Source organism: Phocoena sinus, chromosome 11 (assembly GCF_008692025.1).
Source record: "Phocoena sinus isolate mPhoSin1 chromosome 11, mPhoSin1.pri, whole genome shotgun sequence".
NCBI classification, from domain to species: domain Eukaryota; kingdom Metazoa; phylum Chordata; class Mammalia; order Artiodactyla; family Phocoenidae; genus Phocoena; species Phocoena sinus.
In genome coordinates, this window is record NC_045773.1 from 83,770,282 (window position 1) to 83,789,604 (window position 19,323).

The following is a 19,323-nucleotide window of genomic DNA, read 5'->3' on the forward strand; positions in this document are numbered from 1 at the left end:
TGGTTGAGAGTCCGCCTGCCAATGCAGGGGACACGGCTTCGTGGCCCGGTCCTGGAAGATCCCACATGCCGCGGAGCGGCTGGGCCCTTGAGCCATGGCCACTGAGCCTGCGCGTCCGGAGCCTGTGCTCCGCAACGGGAGAGGCCACAGCAATGAGAGGCCAGCGTACCGCAAAAAAAAAAAAAAAAAGTCCAGGTACTACAAAACTTGGGCGGAGATTCAAGTCGCAAATGGGAGGAAGGACTGAGAGTCTAGGGAACACAGAATCTCTTCCTGATGACATCCCCGAAAGACAACAGAGAAAGGCCATACAGCAAAGGATGACATGGTGCCAGTGTGTGGCTTGCAGCAGACCTGCCCACCACTTAGATATAAAGTACAGGCCAGGGACTTCCCTGGTGGTCCGGTGGTTAAGACTCCGTGCTCCCACTGCAGGAGGCACGGGTTCGATCCCTGGTTGGGGAACTAAGATCCCACATGCCGAGCAGCACGGCCAAAAAAAAAAAGTCCCCAAAACGTACAGGCCAAAGAACTGTCCGCCAGGAGGACACTCCAATGACAGAGAGCCTGTTCTAGTCTGTTCCATGTTCCCTTTAACTGTTCCCAAAGGCACCAGCTTGGACCTGTTCCATCCCAGTTTCCCAAACTATGGTCAGTAGGGTCTCTGGCCATATAAGTTTGAGAAAGACAGTATACTTCCGCTCATTCTGAGAAATCTACTACGCACAAAGGTGTACTAAAGGCTCTGAATCAAAGCCATGCAGTAAAGACGCTGGTTTATCTTTGTTTACCACTTGACTGTCAAACTTGTTTTTCCCCCCCGAACATCGATTTCTGATTTCACTAGACCAGCGCATACCTTAGGAATTTGGGATCTCATCAGTTGCACTCCACCCAGCTTAAAAGGTACCATAAACTATAAGTAATTATTGGCCTTAGAGTGAACTAAGCTCAATCCCTCAATAAACGCAGTGAATACTTGGGCATGGAAAGAATAGGCATTTTCTGTGCCACCGAAAAAACAGAATGCACAACCCTTCGGCTCCTTCTGCTTTATCATTTGTTGGGTGTTCATCATGTGCTAGGCATTGTGCTAAGCAGTGTTAAGATACATCCCAGTTAATCTACAAAGAAACCATGTACAAATAGAAGGTCTGTTTCATTAGAGAAAGGAATTGAGGCTGAACAACGTTATAAAGTGGCTAGGCTGCAGTGCGAACTGGGCATGACTCAAGGTCCAAGGCCTTAACCGCTGAGTCCTACTGCCTCCCTAAAAGAGGGGAGGATAAAGTTCATGTGATGATCATTAGAAACAGGTGGTGGGAAGAGACCTGTTTAACCAGTCCCAACTTTCACCTGATCCCAATTGCAAGAAAAAGAATCAGCTTTAAGCCCAGCCATTCTCTACCCCGTACCCCTTGCTCCAGCTGTACTTAGTATTTGCCTCTAACATGCTAAGCTCTCTCAGGCTTCCAGGCATATTCTGTTTCCTTTGTCTATAACATGTCTCTGCTCTCGTCCCTTAATAACTCTTATTCATCCATTGGGTGTCAGTTTACCTTTGCCTTCTTTCTGGAAGTCTTCCCTGACCCTCAGGCCTGAGTCAGGGATTCCTCCCATGTGCCCCTAATCATCTTGCTCATAGCACACCTCAAAGCTCTGCCTCTAGAGATGTTTACCTCCCAACTCGACTCTGAGCTCTGAATCCCATGAAGTCAGAATCTATGTCCATCTTGTACATCTGGTACAGGGGAGAGTCTCAACAAGTGTGGAACCAAGCAATGTACAATGTTATCAATCAATCAGTCAAATCCACACAAGGCAGCACTGATCCTTCTAAAGTCCAAATCTTCCTGAAAGTTTGCAACCACTGAACAAGCCAAAGGATATTTTCTTTCTATTCTGAGCATAATGGGGAAGTGGACAGGCTCTGAGTGAGACAGATCTGGGTTCATTCAACTCCCGGCTCTGTCGTTCATTAGCTGGATGACCTGAAACAAGTTCCTTTAGCCTCTCCAAATCTCAGTTTCCGCAAATACAGATGTAAATAGTGCCTACCTCAGAGGGCTGCTGCTGAAGCAAATATGGCAATGCATAATCAAGTGTCCAACAGAGCTTGCTGAATAAACATTAGCTCTTATGGCCATGAGAAGGAAGATGAACATAAACCCTCTACAAAAGATAAGCTAGAAATAGCATAAAGTCTCAAAGTGTGAAAAGAAGGAACCAAGTCCTATATAACACACTCCCAGCTTTATAAGGAAGGATACTAAGAGCACGCGGGGCAGGGGGGGTGGGGGGGCACTTGGGGAAAAGGAACAAGAAATAAAATTCAGAACAGAAATACTGATTTAAGCCAATCCAGGTATACCCTATTTTACTGAACTGACAGCCAAAAGAAAGTCAGAAATGCAAATTATAAGGAAATTCCCAATGTTTTAAGTAAATGAACTTCTCTGAATTCAGAAACTCCAAAATCAAAGACTTAAAAAGGTTAATTCATAGACCATCCTGCTCAAACCTGAAGCTTGTCAAACCTTGAATATTTCTATTAACCATTCCTGCCCCTGCAAGTAAGGAACAGGCAAGACAAGTTTACCCCAAGCCACTAGAAACTGCTCAGATTCCAGATTTGGGGAGATAAATGCTTAAATTCAAATACATTTGTAATTTGGTTACAACCTTAATCAACTCCAGCGGACGTTAAGAGCCCCCACCCCCCACCCCCGACAACATCTTAACAGGAAGTACCAATCATAACTATTCTTTAATGGTGCCAACTTTATTACACTGGACATGTAAATTTGTCTTTGCAGTTTTAACTTTGCAGATTTTACTCATGGCACGGGTTTATGAATACTACTTTGATGAATAGTGTCCATACCAAATAACACCACATACCATGTCAGACTGTTGCAGGAAACCTACTTGATATTTAAATTGTATAAAGGTGAATCCATCCTGTGAAGATTTACTGTAAACGTATAAGACAACAAACGGCAGAAACAAAATTTCTTCTCTGCACTACCACTGCCAAAATATACCTCTATCCTATGGCTGAACGACAATAAGTAAAACATACTTCAAGGAAATTTACTCTTTATTAAAACTAAATAAAGCAGAATGATGACACCAATCATTTCTGCTATTGATAACCTTAATGATGCAGTCTGTGTGAACACATTTCATCGCAGGGCAAAAGTCACTCAATCAAGTTTTTCCACTTCAATTTCTCTGCCATCCTGATTTGTACACAGAGAGATAGAAGTCATCCATCAATAGCACAATCCTTCCATCCACAGGGGAAGGCAGTCAGATATTTTAAAAGATTCTCAAGACAGATGGTATCAGAAAGATACTTCAAACTCTGTGGCAACTTCAACTGAAGAAACAGAATATTAAAAATATTCTCTTTTAATGACGTATGCTTGGGATTTATTTTAAAATACTCCAGAAGTGTGAGGCGGGGGAAACGGTGATGAGATAAAACAATATTGTCAAAATGCTGAAAACTGTTGAAGCTGGATGAAAGGCATACAAAGTTCAATATACTGTTCTCTACTTTTGCATATGTTTAAAATTTTCTAATGGTAAAAAGATGAAACCGAATATTTTCTCCAACTAAAACACAAACAAGGTGTATTTACCTAAGCTTAAATTAAGGTTTGCCACAGTTTGAACACAGAAAACACTAAAGGCTTTGCACCTCTCTAAAGGTACAACTCAGGCACTGACAACTCCCTAGCAATCCTGTGTCAACAAGGGCCAGTCCCTCAGCCCCCCAGCAACTCTTCTCACAAGCTAGAGGGAGGAGCCGGCATTTCCCTCCCAAACACCAAAACCAATTTAAAAAGACAAATGTTTTCTTCGCCTTCTCAGACCGTCACCCAGAGACGGCTGCCGATATAACGTTTGAGAAAATTTAATAATTATACTGACACAGGAGGAGTTTAAAAATTTCATCTCAAAAAAAAAAAAAAAAAAAAAATTTCATCTCAAGTCCTCACAAATAAAATCAGATAATCAGCCACAGCAAAGATAATAAGCAAGCTCCCTTTAACATCCAACTTTGAATAACTTGAAAACGGTCTCTAGGAGATGACCTAGATGTGGGTGACTTTTTACAACATTAAGAAAGACAATTTTTAGAAACTTCAGTCTCTAAAATTTAAATTAATCCTACTTTTAACTTTCAGTGGACAAATATTCCAACTAACCTAGGACAAAATGGGCATCAGAATTTTGAACAAAATATAAAACACAGAAGCAGTGCTGCATGAAAATTAGGCAATCAAAACAATAGAGGGGAAAAACATTTTTACTTCCCAACTTTTTTTTTAAGAAAAACATTAAGACTTACCAGCACTTTGTTTTCAACTTTGTCTCCCTTCACTTCCAATTTTACTTTCTTCTTCAATGCAATCTTTATCTTTCTGCCAATAACATCCTTTATGCTTTCTGAAAGAAAGGAATAATTTTGTTATATTCTTTTACTAATAAGAGAAAAGCACTGGGGAGGACAGCATTTGAAGGAGCATTTTTGGTTGTTTTTATTTTTTATTGTCTTTTTTTTTCTTTTTTTTTTTGTTTGTTTGTTGTTGTTGCTTGTTTTAACAAGCCTGATAGTTACTGGTCACCAAGTATTTGATGAACGCCTACTTTGTGCCTTGGACCGTGTGCTCAGATGCTGAGGCAAATATAAAAGCATATGATATAATACCAGTCCATGCAAGGCATGATATAATCTTGCTGGGCAAAGAGGATAAGCACACACAAAGAAAAAAAAAAAGAAGCAAGGTCAGGCAGTAGCACAGAGCACTATATCGCAGGCACTATATTGCAGGCAGGCAGACCATAAGCACAACAGGAATTTATAAAATCCCTTGGCTGGTTACCTCTGGCCCCCAGCAGACTCTGTGTTCATGACAGTGCCATATACGTATTATCATTTTCCAGGAGTGCCTTGACATGAAGGTTGGGAAATAGGGCAAAGAACCAGAACCGGCCCAAACAATTCAGTCAGGGTGCTCCTGGCCATCTGTCCTTTCAAAATCTTCATACCACCGCATCCCTGAAGAGTGGTCAAAGGCAGAATTGAGAGAAAAGGGGAAACTTGAAAAGTTGGATGGTAGCGGGAAGGCCCTTCTGGGACTCCCGTGAGGACCCCAAACTGAACAGGTCCCAAATCAAAGTCACTATTTTCCCTGCTCCTCCTCTGGCCCTTAATGAAGCTAGAAATCTTGTTTATCTCCAACTCCATTCTCTCAGGGAGCCAGTCACCTCCTCTCCTAGGCCCACCTCCTAACAGCTCCTGACCCGTGGACTTGATCCTGCATTCAGGGCCTCAGAATCTCTCACCGAGACTAAGCCTACCACCTCCAACCTATCGGCCCCCTGTACCACACCTCCCGCAGAACTAAAGCGACCCTTCCAAAGCCACAGATCTGATCATGTCCCTCTTTTTTTTTTTTTTTTTTTTTTGCGGTACGCGGGCCTCTCACCGTTGTGGCCTCTCCCGCTGTGGAGCACAGGCTGCGGACGCGCAGGCTCAGCGGCCATGGCTCACGGGCCCAGCCGCTCCACGGCATGTGGGATCCTCCCGGAACGGGGCACGAACCCGTGTCCCCTGCATCAGCAGGCGGACTCTCAACCACTGCGCCACCAGGGAAGCCCTGATCGTGTCCCTCTTGCTCTATGAGTCACAGTCATTTTGGATGAACCCAAACCTTGCAGCAGGCCACTCAAGGCCTTTCACACTTCTCCAGCTTAACTTCTCAGCACACACCCACTTATCTCTATCCTCTCCATCCTTTACACCCCTAGGATCCTGTATATATTATTCTCTTTCCCGGGCTGCACTTTCCTTATTCTCCTGCTGGTTAGATTCCACCTTCCTTCAAAACATAGCAAACTCCTTTATACCCCCACCACTCTGAATTGTGTATTATAATCATTTTGGTTTATTCATATATTCAACAAATATACCTAGTGTGCCAACTACTCTACTAGATGCCGGGCTAGAGATGACCCCTGCCTTCCACAAGTGCTTACCATCTAGTGGATGACTGTCAGCCACTAGATGGATTGATGTCACTCGATGAATCTGCGCTCACTACCATGAGATCATGGACAAGATACACGAAGGTTTCAGGGAGGAGGGGACCCTTGAGCTGAAGCTTGAAGGAGTAGGAAATAGACCACTGGCTTCCAAAGCACAGTGTACAATACAATCCATTGGGGTGCAGGAAGAAAACAGAATTTCTACTTCTATTTGCAACGCGTTTCAGTTTATGTTTTAGATTACACACACTAAATGAAGTATGCATGCAGCTTAATAAATAGAGGCTTATTAAGGGGTGATCAAAATATTCTTAGTGGAAACCCACCACAAAGAGTTTAGAGCCACTCAGATAAGAAGAGTAAAGGAGGGGAGGATAGGGCAGTGCCAGCAAAGAGAAGGGCATGGGAACAAGAAAAAGTACAGTTTGTCCAGGGAACAGCAATGAGGCGGAATGTTGGCCGGGGTGTGGGGGATAGGTCGGGGAGCTCATTACACAGGGAGTTCTCTAAGCAGCTCCTATCTTATCAGAACGCAAAACGGGTACAGGCTACTCGTCCCTCCCCTAAAAAGAACTGTGGGAAATGAGCATCTGAAAGTGATTTAAGAATATATACACAAAGAAAAAGATGGGAAAGTTATATACCCATAGGTCAAAAGTAGCTATCTTGGAGTGGTAACATGGGTGACATATATTCTCATTCTTCTCTGCATTTAAATTTTTTAAATAAAAAGCCTGTAGTACTTTAATAATCAGAAAGATACACATTTTTTAAATGCCTTGGGGGATTAGCTTCAGGGACTATATTGAAGTTTTCACATGGTTGCCATTTTGAACTGATGAGAGCAGAACTCCTGCAAGCACTTGAAATTAGAAACTAAAGCAGATGCAGGAATTTCCCCTAGCCCAGGCCAATTAGACCATTTAAAGGCCCAGAAAAATCATATTGGGCCTATCACAGAAACATTTGTCCTTTGTTTGAAAGATATGTGAGATGGGCAGGACTCGATAAACATAAAAATTCCATTTCTAGATAAGGGTTAAATTCAACTTTTAAAATATACCAAAGGATTTATTTTGAGGACCGTCAATATAAACCAGGTACCTGATTTCCATCCTATCCTTCATCGTCCTTTTTCCTGGGTAATTACCTAAACTTTTCACCACCAGGCTCAAGGGCAACTAATTAAAAACTCTGCCACCCGCAGTGGTTGAGAGTCCGCCTGCCGATGCAGGGGACACGGGTTCGTGCCCCGGTCTGGGAGGATCCCGCGTGCCGCGGAGCGGCTGGGCCCGTGAGCCATGGCCGCTGAGCCTGCGCGTCCGGAGCCTGTCCTCCGCAACGGGAGAGGCCACAACAGTGAGAGGCCCGCGTAACGCATAAAAAAAAAAAAAAAAAAAACTCTGCCACCTTCTTTAGTTATCCTTATCTCCTGGCCAGTGAGGCAAACCCTCCCCTAAATTCTCTTTCTCAGGACTTCTGGAGGCATCTTCAGAGGTTCTGGGTGTTTGTTTCCTTCCTGGAAGGGTGTTGGAAAGATCTCAGCCTCCCAGAACTGGATGGACCACTCACTCCCAGTGGACTCTACAGGGTTGGGGAGAGAAGAGGCATGATTGGGGGGGAAGAGGGGGTAGACTTAATACCCTAAATTTGGTAGTTAGGTTTATTTTAATTCAACAAAAGCAGAAGCTTCTATCTTCCATACAAAGCCTAGCAACAGCTTCTTTACATCTAGTTTCACCTGCTGAGTTAACAGTCACTAATGGAAGAGCACACACAAACTCCTCCAAAGTATTACTGCTAGGAGGTGAAACAGAGGGGCAAATTCCTCAGATGTAGATGAATGGGCGGTTAGAACTCTTGTCAGCACCGATTAAACATCTTTCTGAGCTGTAGGCTGTGTAGTGTGCCAAGGATGGGACAGTAAGGAATACAGGTCACTGGGGCTCAAAACACGCACGCACACAGAAACACATACCTTGTTACAATACAACATGCTACACACACACACACGCTTAAACGCTTGGTTTTCCGAACACTCTTCCCCCCAAACCTCATTTGAGCTCTGCCATTTTAACCATCCACTTAATTAAGTTAAACCCCAAGACAAAATATTCACCACTCCCCCAAAAAAAACCCTCAAGGGACTCAAACAATGGGTCACCTTGCATAGGGTACCACACACAGGTTCCCTAAGAGACCCGGGATGGGGAGAATCGGTAGGTTAATCATTACTGAAATAAGGTTTTTATCATTAACCCTCAATTTCCCGGCCCGAGTTTGCGTCAGTCCTGTAACCCTTTCGCTCCCAGTTCGCTAGGCGAAGCCACGCCTTGCTAGGCTCAGTCCTTATACCGGACTAGCGCCCCCCTCCCCCAAGTCTGGACGTCACAAGGGCACCTCCCGCCGGTTATTTCCTGGGGACAGGGTGGTCCTGGCACGTGCCTGGCACTGTGCGCTCGCCAGCCGTCCCGGTGCTGGGCTTTCCCGGACTTCCCGAGTTGAGGACACTGGGCTGGGCACTGTAAAGGATTCTCCTCGCTTCCAGAACTCCCCAGACCCTGGCAGACCGCCCCCTTCCTCCGCCAACCTGGACCCCCGGTCGCGGCGGAAGGAGGCGCCTGGGGGGTGTCCCAGCGGCGCAGCAGAGTGCGCTCACGGGTCTCCCGATTCCTCCCCGCGCCGGCCCTCTCGGGACTCGGCTTTGCAAGCGGTCAGATGGGAACAAACTTCCCGGCGCCCCCCAACGACCCTGCCCGACACCACTCCGACCCCAGGGGCGCCGGGACTTCGCGGGACGCACGGGAGGGCAGAGGTGGGAAGGGCGGTGGAGGTGAGGGGGAGGTGAGGGGGAGGTGAGGGGGAGGTGAGGGGGACGCAGAGACAGAAGGAAAATCAACCACCGCGCGACTCTTACCTATCAATTCCCTGGGCACCTCGGAGCTCTCCTCGGTCATGGTGGCCTTCTAGGTGCGGGGGTGCTGCAGGTCCAACTCTGATTTACAGCTCCCCACCCTACCCTGAACCCCTCAATTTCTTAGAGGCAGATGCAGCTTGCAAATGGGAATAGGCAGGAAAGCGGGGGCGGAGATAGAATATTGCCGCGGCCCCCCGCCCCAAAAAAAAAAAAAAAAAAAAAAAAGAGTTGCAAATCCGAGGTGGGTTTGCGGCTGCTGCTACATGACGCCTCCTTGCAGTTCCTGGCGGCGGAACGGCGACCCGGCAAGATTGGGAGCGGGCGCGGGGCGGCTGCGGCTCGCGGCGGCGCTGCTCCGGCTACTGGCAACTCCCGCCCGGTTCCGGCGTCGCACCTACGGCCCTAGGTGAAGGCGGAAGGCGTGGGGAGAGGCGGGGAGAGCGGCGCGGGGCGGGGGACTAGGGTTTCCTCGCGCTCCTGCCGGGCTTCATCGGGGCGGGGGCAGCTTCGGCGCTCCTCCTCCTGCTTTTCCTCCTCCTCCTCCCTCCTCCCTCCTCCTCCTCCTCCTGCTCTCCTCCTCCAGCGTTTCCTCCTCACCTCGCGAGACCCGGCCTCCCACGCCCAGGCTCACGTTCCCCGGCGTGGGGCGCCCAGCCCGGAGGCACGCGGCGCGGGGCTGCGGCGGACACGGTGCCCCTCCTCGCAGCCTCCCTCCCGAACCGCCGAAGCCCTGCGTCTGGAGAGGGGGGCGAGAGAGCCCGGGAGCCATCTGCTGGCTGCTGGGGAGGACAGCCGGGTGGGCCTCGGCTGCCCGATTCCCCGTCCCCACCTCCCGGCGGGCCGAGGGCGCCAGGGGATGGGAGGCTGCAGGCTCGCGCAGATTCCGCAGACCAGTCTGCACGGAAACCGGGTCTGTCTGGGAGACCCTCTGCGCTCTTTCCTTTTTCAACCCTCACTGTGACTGCTGACGTTTCCTCAGCGTTATTAATTTTCCATTTCTGGGGAGCAGGAGCTAGACGAAACCTGTAAACACTAACCATATGGTAAAAAAACACTTTTTTGTATGCTCAGCGGGCGCGCCGCCGCCGCCGTTTCCCATCTCAGACACTCGAAGTGGGAGAGCGCCCGGAAAATGCTTTTCACCCGCTGCGGAACCTCCTTTAACCCCAGGGCATATTCGGGCAGCTGAGCGTAATTCACAAAGGCCAGAATAAGCCTGCTGATAGGTCTGACTGACCTGGCCCAGCTCCCTCCGACTTTCCCTGGGCTCCACCCCCGAAAAGACAACTTCTGGGCAGCTTCTCGCCTCAACTGCTGCATCAGTGCCTGGCGGCTGGGAATGCCTGTCGAATCAGGTTCTGTTTCTAAAGGACGGAAGGAGGGGAGGGAGGAAAGGAAAGGGAATCCTACGCGTCGATAGTCTAGTTTTTAAACACTGCCGTCGACCTTGGATCCCCAAGAATCATCTTCAGTCTTCTCCGCCAGGCGTTACCGTTAAGGCATTTACCAATCTGGCCCCTTCGCACTCTTACAACCTGACTCTCCAAAACTATTTGCTATTTGCTTTTCCCTTCCTTTTAAGGGTATCTGATTCTTACCTATGCTTTCAATTCCAGCCCAATGTGTACCTTCTTTGTGAAGATTTTCCAGGGTTTTTCAGATCACTGTGATCCCTCTATTCAAAACCGCTAGAATATATTGCCTGAAACACTATTTTCCAAGCCCAACCACACAGTGCCTTGTTTCATTACGTGTGTATTTGTATAGTTTTACTACCTAACTCTTGCTTTGTTCCCTGAGTTTGTGTCTGCCCAACTAGACTGTGGGTGATTTAAGGGCGACAGTTTATCTCAGACTTTTGAACCTCTTCAGCAGATTTGTGCAAAATAGGTGTTCCGTAAACATTTGTTAACTTATTGGTTTTAGAGCTTTGGACCTCAGACTCCCTACTGTTTCTCAAATGTTGGCGATTTATTGAAGAGAGACCTGTCCTTTACGCATTAAATATGCAATAAATGGAAATTAACATCTCAAAACCATCTTCCATTCAACTGTGTGTGTTAAAGAGGATTTTTCTGGCACTTACCAATGAAGTTTCAGAAATTGCCCTGAAGGTTCCACACCATGGGGTAACTCGTGAAAATAAAGACAAAACTTTTTTTCTGCCTTGGCCTGGGGTGGTCAGAAGAATAAAGAACAGGCTGTATGGCATTCCTGTAATTCAGTGCTCCCCTAGTGCCTTTAAAGGAAGCTGGGGGTTCAATGAAGAATCAAGTTTTTTCACTGGAGCAGGATCCTGATTGACTCCTACACCTCTGAAGGCATGGATTCAAATGAATCTCCTATATTAATGCTCAAAAATCACTGATTTTGGAAATGAAAATCATTTCCTTCTTGGGAGCAAAACTCAAGTATGTTTCAGAATAGCAAGCAGAGAACTCAAAGGAGCACTGTTTATAACACTGTAAAACCCAACAAGTGGTAAATGTCCCCAGCACAGGACAACCGAGGAGTCAGCTTAGAGGATGCATTTTGAATTCTGAAATGTGCGCTTGTTGGCTGGAATCTGCCCACCCCCTCCAATGCTGCAGTCTTTCCTCAGCATCTCTGCCCTCCAACTTCCATGCTTTTAAGTTTACCCCTGCCATTGTGCTCTTGATTAAGACAGTGATTAAACCACTACCTGAAACTAATTGCCACTATAAATGTGATTACCTACAGCTTCATCTAATATGTATATATGTGGCTTTAAGTCTTATAACTAGCACTGATGAACTGAAACCTATTAGAAAGGAAGAGAAAACCGGCTTTTCAGGGAATATCTACTGCACCTGAACTTTTAAAATGTTAAACACAATCGCAACAAATTTAACACATACCCAGAAACAAAATTATTTTGGAAAACTATACATGGACTTTTATTTTTAGTTCCAAGGTATACATTCATATCTCTATTGTATATTTTGTAGTGCATTATGGTGAGAAAATGTGCTCTGAATTTAAAAATCTGCTGAAAATACTTAATGTCTATAATGGTCTAACATACTCTCATTAGAACCATATCATATAGCGACTTCCCTGGTGGTGCAGTGGATAGGAGTCTGCAGTCCCAATGCAGGGGGCCTGGGTCTGATCTCTGGTCAGGGAACTAGATCCCACATGCATGCTGCAACTAAGACCCAGTGCAAACAAATAAAAATTATTTTAAGAAAGAACCATATCGTATAATGATTAAACCCATGGAGACAAAATAAAAATTAAGAAATCAGCAAGCTAACAACAGTTAAAAAAAAAAACTCCACTATTTACCCAAATCCATTTCTGATCTTGCCTACTGCCTTAAGAACTGGTTTTAAAACTGGAAGATATTCAGTTATGTGGGAACCAATGACATTTCCACTCCCCAAGTAGTGACTCAGCAGACTAACTTCCCACCCTTAGGCACTACTGTGGGTCTGGGGTCTGCTTAATGAGGTGTGTGTTTCTCAACTGGGTTAATTAGACCTTTCAGGGAAAGTACACAATGAAATACTAAGCTTATAAACACCTCTAGGAAAAACTTAGTTTATCTCTGATTAGAAGACAGTGAGAGGTAAATGTCTATTGGACAATATGCCTTTAAAGTATTTACAAGTGCTATTATATTAGATTTGCTTGAAAAGTAATCCATGGAAGAGGGAGGTGTTTGTGGAGTGGGGTGGGGGACTGAGTAGGGATACACATGAAACAAGAGGGGCCCTGTACTGATTTTTGTTGTAGCTGGATAATGGGGTACATGGGAATTCATTACTCTCACGTTTAAGTGTGTTTGAAATTTTCAGTCACCATCATAATCAGAGCAAATCCTCAACAGATATGACCAAGAGACGAGGAAAGTCAATTCAGTCATTAATGCAGAAAATATCTATTTGAGTGTGCCGTTATCAGAGCTCATAGTACAATTGTTTTCCATATTCAGAACTCTTGAACAGAGCACTTCAACAGATGCGATAGTGCTGTGATTCAAAGAAGCAATTGTGGGCTTCCCTGGTGGCGCAGTGGTTGAGAGTTCGCCTGCCGATGCAGGGGACATGGGTTCGTGCCCCTGTCCAGGAAGATCCCACATGCCGCACAGCGGCTGGGCCTGTGAGCCACGGCCGCTAAACCTGCGCGTCTGGAGCCTGTGCTCTGCAACGGGAGAGGCCACAACAGTGAGAGACCTGAGAGGCCTGTGTACCGCAAAAAAAATTTAAAAAAAAAGAAGCAATTGTTTTCATTTTAATGATAATGAAATCAGAATGCATTTCATAATTGTAGACAATTAACACCATGCTTCTCATACCCCACCCCCAACACAAATACAAAATCTGCTATCAGATCACTGGTGCATCTAACAACTGATGACCTCTGACAAATAAGGAGATAAGGATTTAGCATATTTGAGTTACCCAGTGACCCCTTAGGTTAAAAGGTGTACTTACTATATCTTTATCACAACTGGGCATAAGTTCAGATTTGTGGGGTAACTTGCTCAAAGTTGCAAGGGTTGAACCTAGATTTGAGATCTCCAGGCCAAAGTTCATTTTACTACGCCACTTCACCAGCCCCTTGGTCTGTGTTCCATGGAAAGTGTAAAGATGGCCAAGGTTGGGCCCCACCCGCTCACAAGGAGCTCCACCTCTAGAAGGAAAATTAAGGTGACCTTCGATTGCCCTGCAACTTGTCCAGTGCTGACCACGCAGTAGGTGGTGAGCTAGTTGAATCTAACTGAGCAATTTTAGAAAACAATAAGATAAATGAAAAATGTGCAGGACTTCCCTGGTGGCGCAGTGGTTAAGAATCCACCTGCCGGGCTTCCCTGGTGGCGCTAGTGGTTGAGAGTCCGCCTGCCGATGCAGGGGACTCGGGTTCGTGCCCCGGTGCGGGAAGATCCCACATGCCGCGGAGCGGCTGGGCCCGTGAGCCATGGCCGCTGAGCCTGCGCGTCCGGAGCCTGTGCTCCGCAACGGGAGAGGCCACAACAGTGAGGCCCGTGTACCGCAAGAAAAAAAAAAAAAAAAAAGAATCCACCTGCCAACGTGGGGGACATGGGTTTGATACCTGGTCAGGGAAAATGCCACATGCTGGGGAGTAACTAAGCCCGTGAGCTTCAACTACTGAAGCCCGCACACTCTAGGGCCTGCATGCAACAAGTGGAGCCACTGCGAGTGATGAGAAGCCTGCCCCCGCTCGCTGACACTAGAGAAAGCCCACACACAGCAACGAAGACCCAATGCAGCCAAAAAAGAAAAAGAAAAATGTGCTAGTTAGGTGCAAAATGATGTGTTCAGTATATGCTGTAGAAACTCATAGAGGTGGTGGGGAGAGAGCACTGAAAGGAGGAGAGTTGTTTTATAATGTCACTCAACAAATGTGAGGGTAGCACTTACTATTCGCCAGAGGATATAGTGGTGAATGACACAGATGCTTCATGGAACCCTCAAGAAACAGTCTGGGGGGCGGGGGCGGGGAGAGAGAATGAGAGAGAGAGAGAGAGAGAGAGAGGCAATTACTGTAAGTGCGGATGTGGAGAAAAACAGAATTATGGAAATGAGAGGGTTGGGCGGGGAGGAGAGAAAGGGAGTGAAAAATGTTCCTGGTAGCAGGAACAGCATGTGTACAGGCCAGAAGACAAGATAAAAACGTTGAGAAACTGAAATAAATTCAGTGGTTTTTTTGGCTGCGTGGGGTCTTACTTGCGGCAAGTGGGCTCTTCGTTGCGGCGCATGGGCTTCTCTCTAGTTGTGGTGCACAGGCTTAGTTGCCCCGGGGCATGTGGAATCTTACTTAGTTCCCTGACCAGAGATGTGAACCCTCGTCCCCTGCATTGTAAGGCAGGTTCATTTACCACTGGGCCTCCAGGGAAGTCCCAGTTCAATGGGTTTTAATCAATAGAGATGGAGTAGGAACAGAGGTTAAAAAAAAAAAAAAGGACCATACCATGCAGGACCTCATGAACCACTAAATGAGCCTGAATTTCCCAAAGAGCAAAGGGTAATTCTTGAGAGATTTTGAGTAAGGCAGTAAGTATCACACCAGATTTTCTTGTTTAGAAAGATTACCTAGTTGGAATAATTAAAAAGACTGGAAGGGAGGCAAGAGTGTTCGAAGTAGAGAAGTTAGGAGGCTGTTGCAATGGTGAAGCAAAACAAAACCACCATAGTAATCTGAGCCAGGGTGGTGACAGCGGATGGACGGATCTGAGAGCTGCAGGTGCGGTGCGGGAGGGGAGGAGGAGACAGGGAGGCCCAGGGTCTCCCCGTCAGGAGGCAGTGGTTGCTAGCCGGAAAAGGGAGCCTGGAGAAGAGCATATGTAGTGAATCAAGATGAGGGCTTCGGGTTTGGTCTGAAGGGGTGGAGGTACTGCGGGACATCCAAGGGAGATGTCCGTTAGGTGAATGGATATGGAAGTCTGAAGTTCAGGAGACATTCTGGTATGTAGACTCAAGATTCATCAACATACGGCATATGAAATGATAGGATTTAGTAGGAAAATCTAGCTTATCTGATGAGATGACAGTGGGGTTTGGGTACATTGTTACTAAAGGCAACGTGCCTCTCGGGAAATGGGTGAGATCTAACAAGGCAAGTATGCAGTATGAGGAGGAAGGGAACTCTGAAGAACTACAGGCATCCGGACAAAAAAGAGCTGCAGAGGAGACTATAGCAGTTATCTCTTGCAGTGTAACAAATTACCCCCAAACTTGGCAGCTTAAATCAACATTTAATATGTTAAAGATTCTGTGGGTCAGGAACCTGGGAGCAGCTTAGGTGGGTGGTTCTAGCTCAAAGTCTCTCATGAGTTGGGATCAGGTTGTCAGGTGGGTCTATGGTCAATTGAAGGCTCAACTGGGGCTTCCTCTTGTGTGGGCAGGTGTCAGTTCCTTACTGGTTGTTGGCTGAAGCCTCAGTTCCTCAGGACACACAGGGCTGCTTGAGTGTCTTCATGAAGAACAGCTGGTTCCCAGAGTGAGTGATGGGGGGCGGGGATAGAAAATACAGTGCCTTTTATAACTTTATCTTGGAAATTACATACCATCATTTCTGCTGTATTCTACTGTCACATAGATCAAGGAATCACCCCAGGACAATGAGAGAGACGACACAAGAATGTGAATACCAAGAGGGAGGGAGGGATCATTGGAAAATGGCTTGGAAAATGGTCACTATAGAGTCAGTGAAGGACCAACCAGCCGAAAAGTAGTAGGAAACCGGGAAGATAAGACGGTAAGTTGGGAAGATGCGAAAAAATAGTATTTCAAGAAAGGTTTAACAGTGTCATGTTTTGCTAGAAAGTCAAATGTGATAAGGTAATGTGTATCTGAATTTAGCAATAAGGGAAGCATTAATTTGTTTTTGTTTGGGGGAGAGATCGATTTTAGTAGAATAATGGGGGAAGAAGATAAATTGCAATGGGTTGAAGAGTGATTAGGAGATGGAAAAGGAGAGGAAAACAGAATGCAGATAATTCCGGAACTGGGGATATGAAGGAGAATAAAGGCAGAGGAGTAACCAGAAGGCTGTATAGGGGACCTTCTATTAAGCAATGAGGATTTAATACTTGCATTTATATAACTTGCTTCTTCCCAATGAGAGTAGAAGAAAAAAAAACACATAGAATCCCTAATGTAAACAGTGGACTTTAGTTAATAATATTATATCAATATTGGCAATTGTAGAAAATATACCAAACTAAAGTAAGATGTTACAATAGGGGAAACTGTAGAGAGTGAGGGGGTACATGGAAATTCTCTGTACTTTCTATTCAATTTTTCTGTAAATCCAGAACTGCTCTAAAAATAGTTTATCCACTTATATTAAAAATGCATAAAGCCACAAGGACAAAGAAGATAGGAGACAGTAGCAAAGTAGAAAATGTAACATTTTGGAAACTGGGAAGGTCAGTGGAGGAATGGTAACTAACTTAACAGACCAGGGAAAGACAAATTCTAAGCCAGAGGGGAGAAAGCAAATAAAAAGCAAGCTAATTTCTATAGCAGAGCCCAAGAAAAATCTTAGGAACTAGAGACACAAATGATCTCTGAATACAGAAGTGCCGAATGAGAGAACAACAAAAAACAGGCGGATTGGTAGAGTTTAAAAGGAAGAGTTAGACACTCCATAAATCCCCCCCTCTATCTCACGTAGCCAGTCAGCTCTGCGCTGCCTTAGACTGGAGGCTTACTCTTAGAAGAGATTGAAACAAAAAGGACCTAGTCTTAGAACAGCAGAAGGTTAAAAGTGAGACATCATATCATTCAGAAAAGAGGGAGATTTAGAGAAAAATCTACCTCCTAAATATAAAGCCACCACAAATTGTTTCTCTACTTGATTCTTAGAAATCTTAACAGCAGGGTTTATAATCCTGGCATCAGATTCCTCTCCTAGGTTACTGACTATCCTTAAAAGAAAAACCTGTAGGATACTGATATGTGTTGATTTGCCAGTGAAAAGACCAGGTTCCCACCTATCACCCTAAACTGAGCCCCGCCAGTTGAGAAGCCCCATCCACTCATGTAGAGCTTCAGATCAGATTTATTAAGGCTCACTGTTAATACAGACATCCAAGGAGCACTGACATTTGAGGAAAGCCTCTATCATGACAGCCAGAGACCAAAACAAACAAGCCTTAACAAGGATCATAGAAGAGCCTGGGAGCAAAAGAAAACTTAAGAATTCAGAGTAAGGGAACTTTTGCTTGAGGTCATGATGGAATAATAAGGATTGGACATTTCCTTCCTTCAAAAACTAGAAAATAGTACAAAATATAAGGAACTACTGTTTTTCAGACATTGAACATTAGATAGGACAGGACTGTGACCCTTGAAAGAAGGGAAGCAAATGAAGTGAGCGCTACAATTGCCCCAGATTTCTACCTGGAAATAACTGGATGATGGGTGCAAAGAGGAGCACCCTCAACAGAGTCCACTGGGTCAAGGAGATGTAAAGTTTGTAGAGAGAGAAGTGGCTGTATCTTGTGAGGTAGAGTTCCAAGGAGGAGGGAGCTGTACTGAAAATCAAATCAATAAATTTGATACAATTCTAGGTACACTGATCAAGACAAAATGATACAAGATACAAATTAGCAATATGAGAAATTAAAGAGGAGGCCTCACTACAAACATTAAAAAGATATTAAGAGGATACTAAGAATAACTTAATGCCAATAAATTTGATAATTTAGTTGAAACATACAAAAGACAGAAATTCCCAAAATTGACTCAAGAACAAACAGAAAAATCTGAAGAGCCCCATATCGATTAAAGAAATTTATGTATATATTTTGGCCATGCTGCGTAGCTTGTGGGATCTTATTTCCCCAACCAGAGATTGAACCCAGGCCATGGCAGTGAGAGCACCGAGTCCTAACCACTGGACCACCAGGGAATTCCCTCAAGTAAAGAAATTTGAATTGAAATTAAAACCTTCCCATAAATAAAAGGAGATAATCACAAAACACCTCAACAGATGTGCACACACTCTCTCACACACGCACACAAAGACAAAATTCAATACCCATTTATAATAAAAACTCCAAGTAAACTGGAAGAAAAGACAATTTCCTCAACCTGATAACAGGCATCTATAAACAAAAACAAAAACAAAAACCTATACCTAATTATATAGACTAAATGCTTTCCCCCTAAAATCAGGAACAAGATAAGGATATCTACTCTTCTTACTTGTATTTAATATTAGGCTAGAAATCTTAGCTATTCCAATAGGGCAAGCAAAATAAATGAAAGTCATAGTGATCAGAAAGGAATAAAAAGCTTCGTAGACAACATGATTGTGTTCATAGAAAATCCTAAGCAAATTACAAAAAAAAAGCTATGAGAAATAATAAGTGAGTTTAGCAAGATTGTGAGACGCAAGGTCCATATATAATCAATTGTATTTCTGTATGCCAGAAATGAAAAATTAGAAATTGAAATTTTAAAATTATCATTTATGATGGCATAAAAAACATGAGATGTATAAAGATAAATTTAATAAAATGTGTGCAAGACATGTACAATGAAAACTACAAAACATACCTGACAGAAAGTAAAGAAGACCTAAATAACTGGAGAATACAGCAATAACAATGGATCGGAAGATTCAACATGATTAAGGTGTTACTTCTCCTGAAATTGAACTAGAGATGGTAATGCAACCTCAACAATAATCATAACAGTATTTTCTGCAGAAATTGACAAGATGATTCTAAAATTCATATGGAAATTCAAAGAAACTAAGATGACCAAAACATTTTGAAAAACAAAGTTGTAGAACTTATACTACCTAAATTCAAGACTTAAAGCTATAATAATTAAGATGTGTGATAT

The 19,323-nt window shown here is 44.7% G+C and overlaps 2 protein-coding genes across 7 annotated transcripts in view; one reads left to right on the forward strand and one right to left on the reverse strand.

The window, feature by feature from the left end:
* Positions 1-9,343, reverse strand: part of CARMIL1 (capping protein regulator and myosin 1 linker 1) — a 323,730-nt gene extending 314,387 nt beyond the window's left edge. For 3 of the 4 annotated variants that reach the window (XM_032647357.1, XM_032647356.1, XM_032647355.1), the window contains exons 1-2: positions 8,978-9,343; positions 4,361-4,458 (exon numbers count right to left, since the gene is read on the reverse strand). In XM_032647357.1, coding sequence (XP_032503248.1) covers positions 4,361-4,458; positions 8,978-9,017 — 138 coding nt within the window. In that variant the 5' untranslated portion in view covers positions 9,018-9,343. The remainder of the gene's footprint in view (positions 1-4,360; positions 4,459-8,977) is intronic. The other variant, XM_032647358.1, reaches the window with a different exon arrangement.
* The window catches only part of LOC116761533 (cytidine monophosphate-N-acetylneuraminic acid hydroxylase), a 258,069-nt gene that overhangs the window by 94,949 nt on the left and 143,797 nt on the right, over positions 1-19,323 (forward strand). The window lies entirely within an intron of this gene.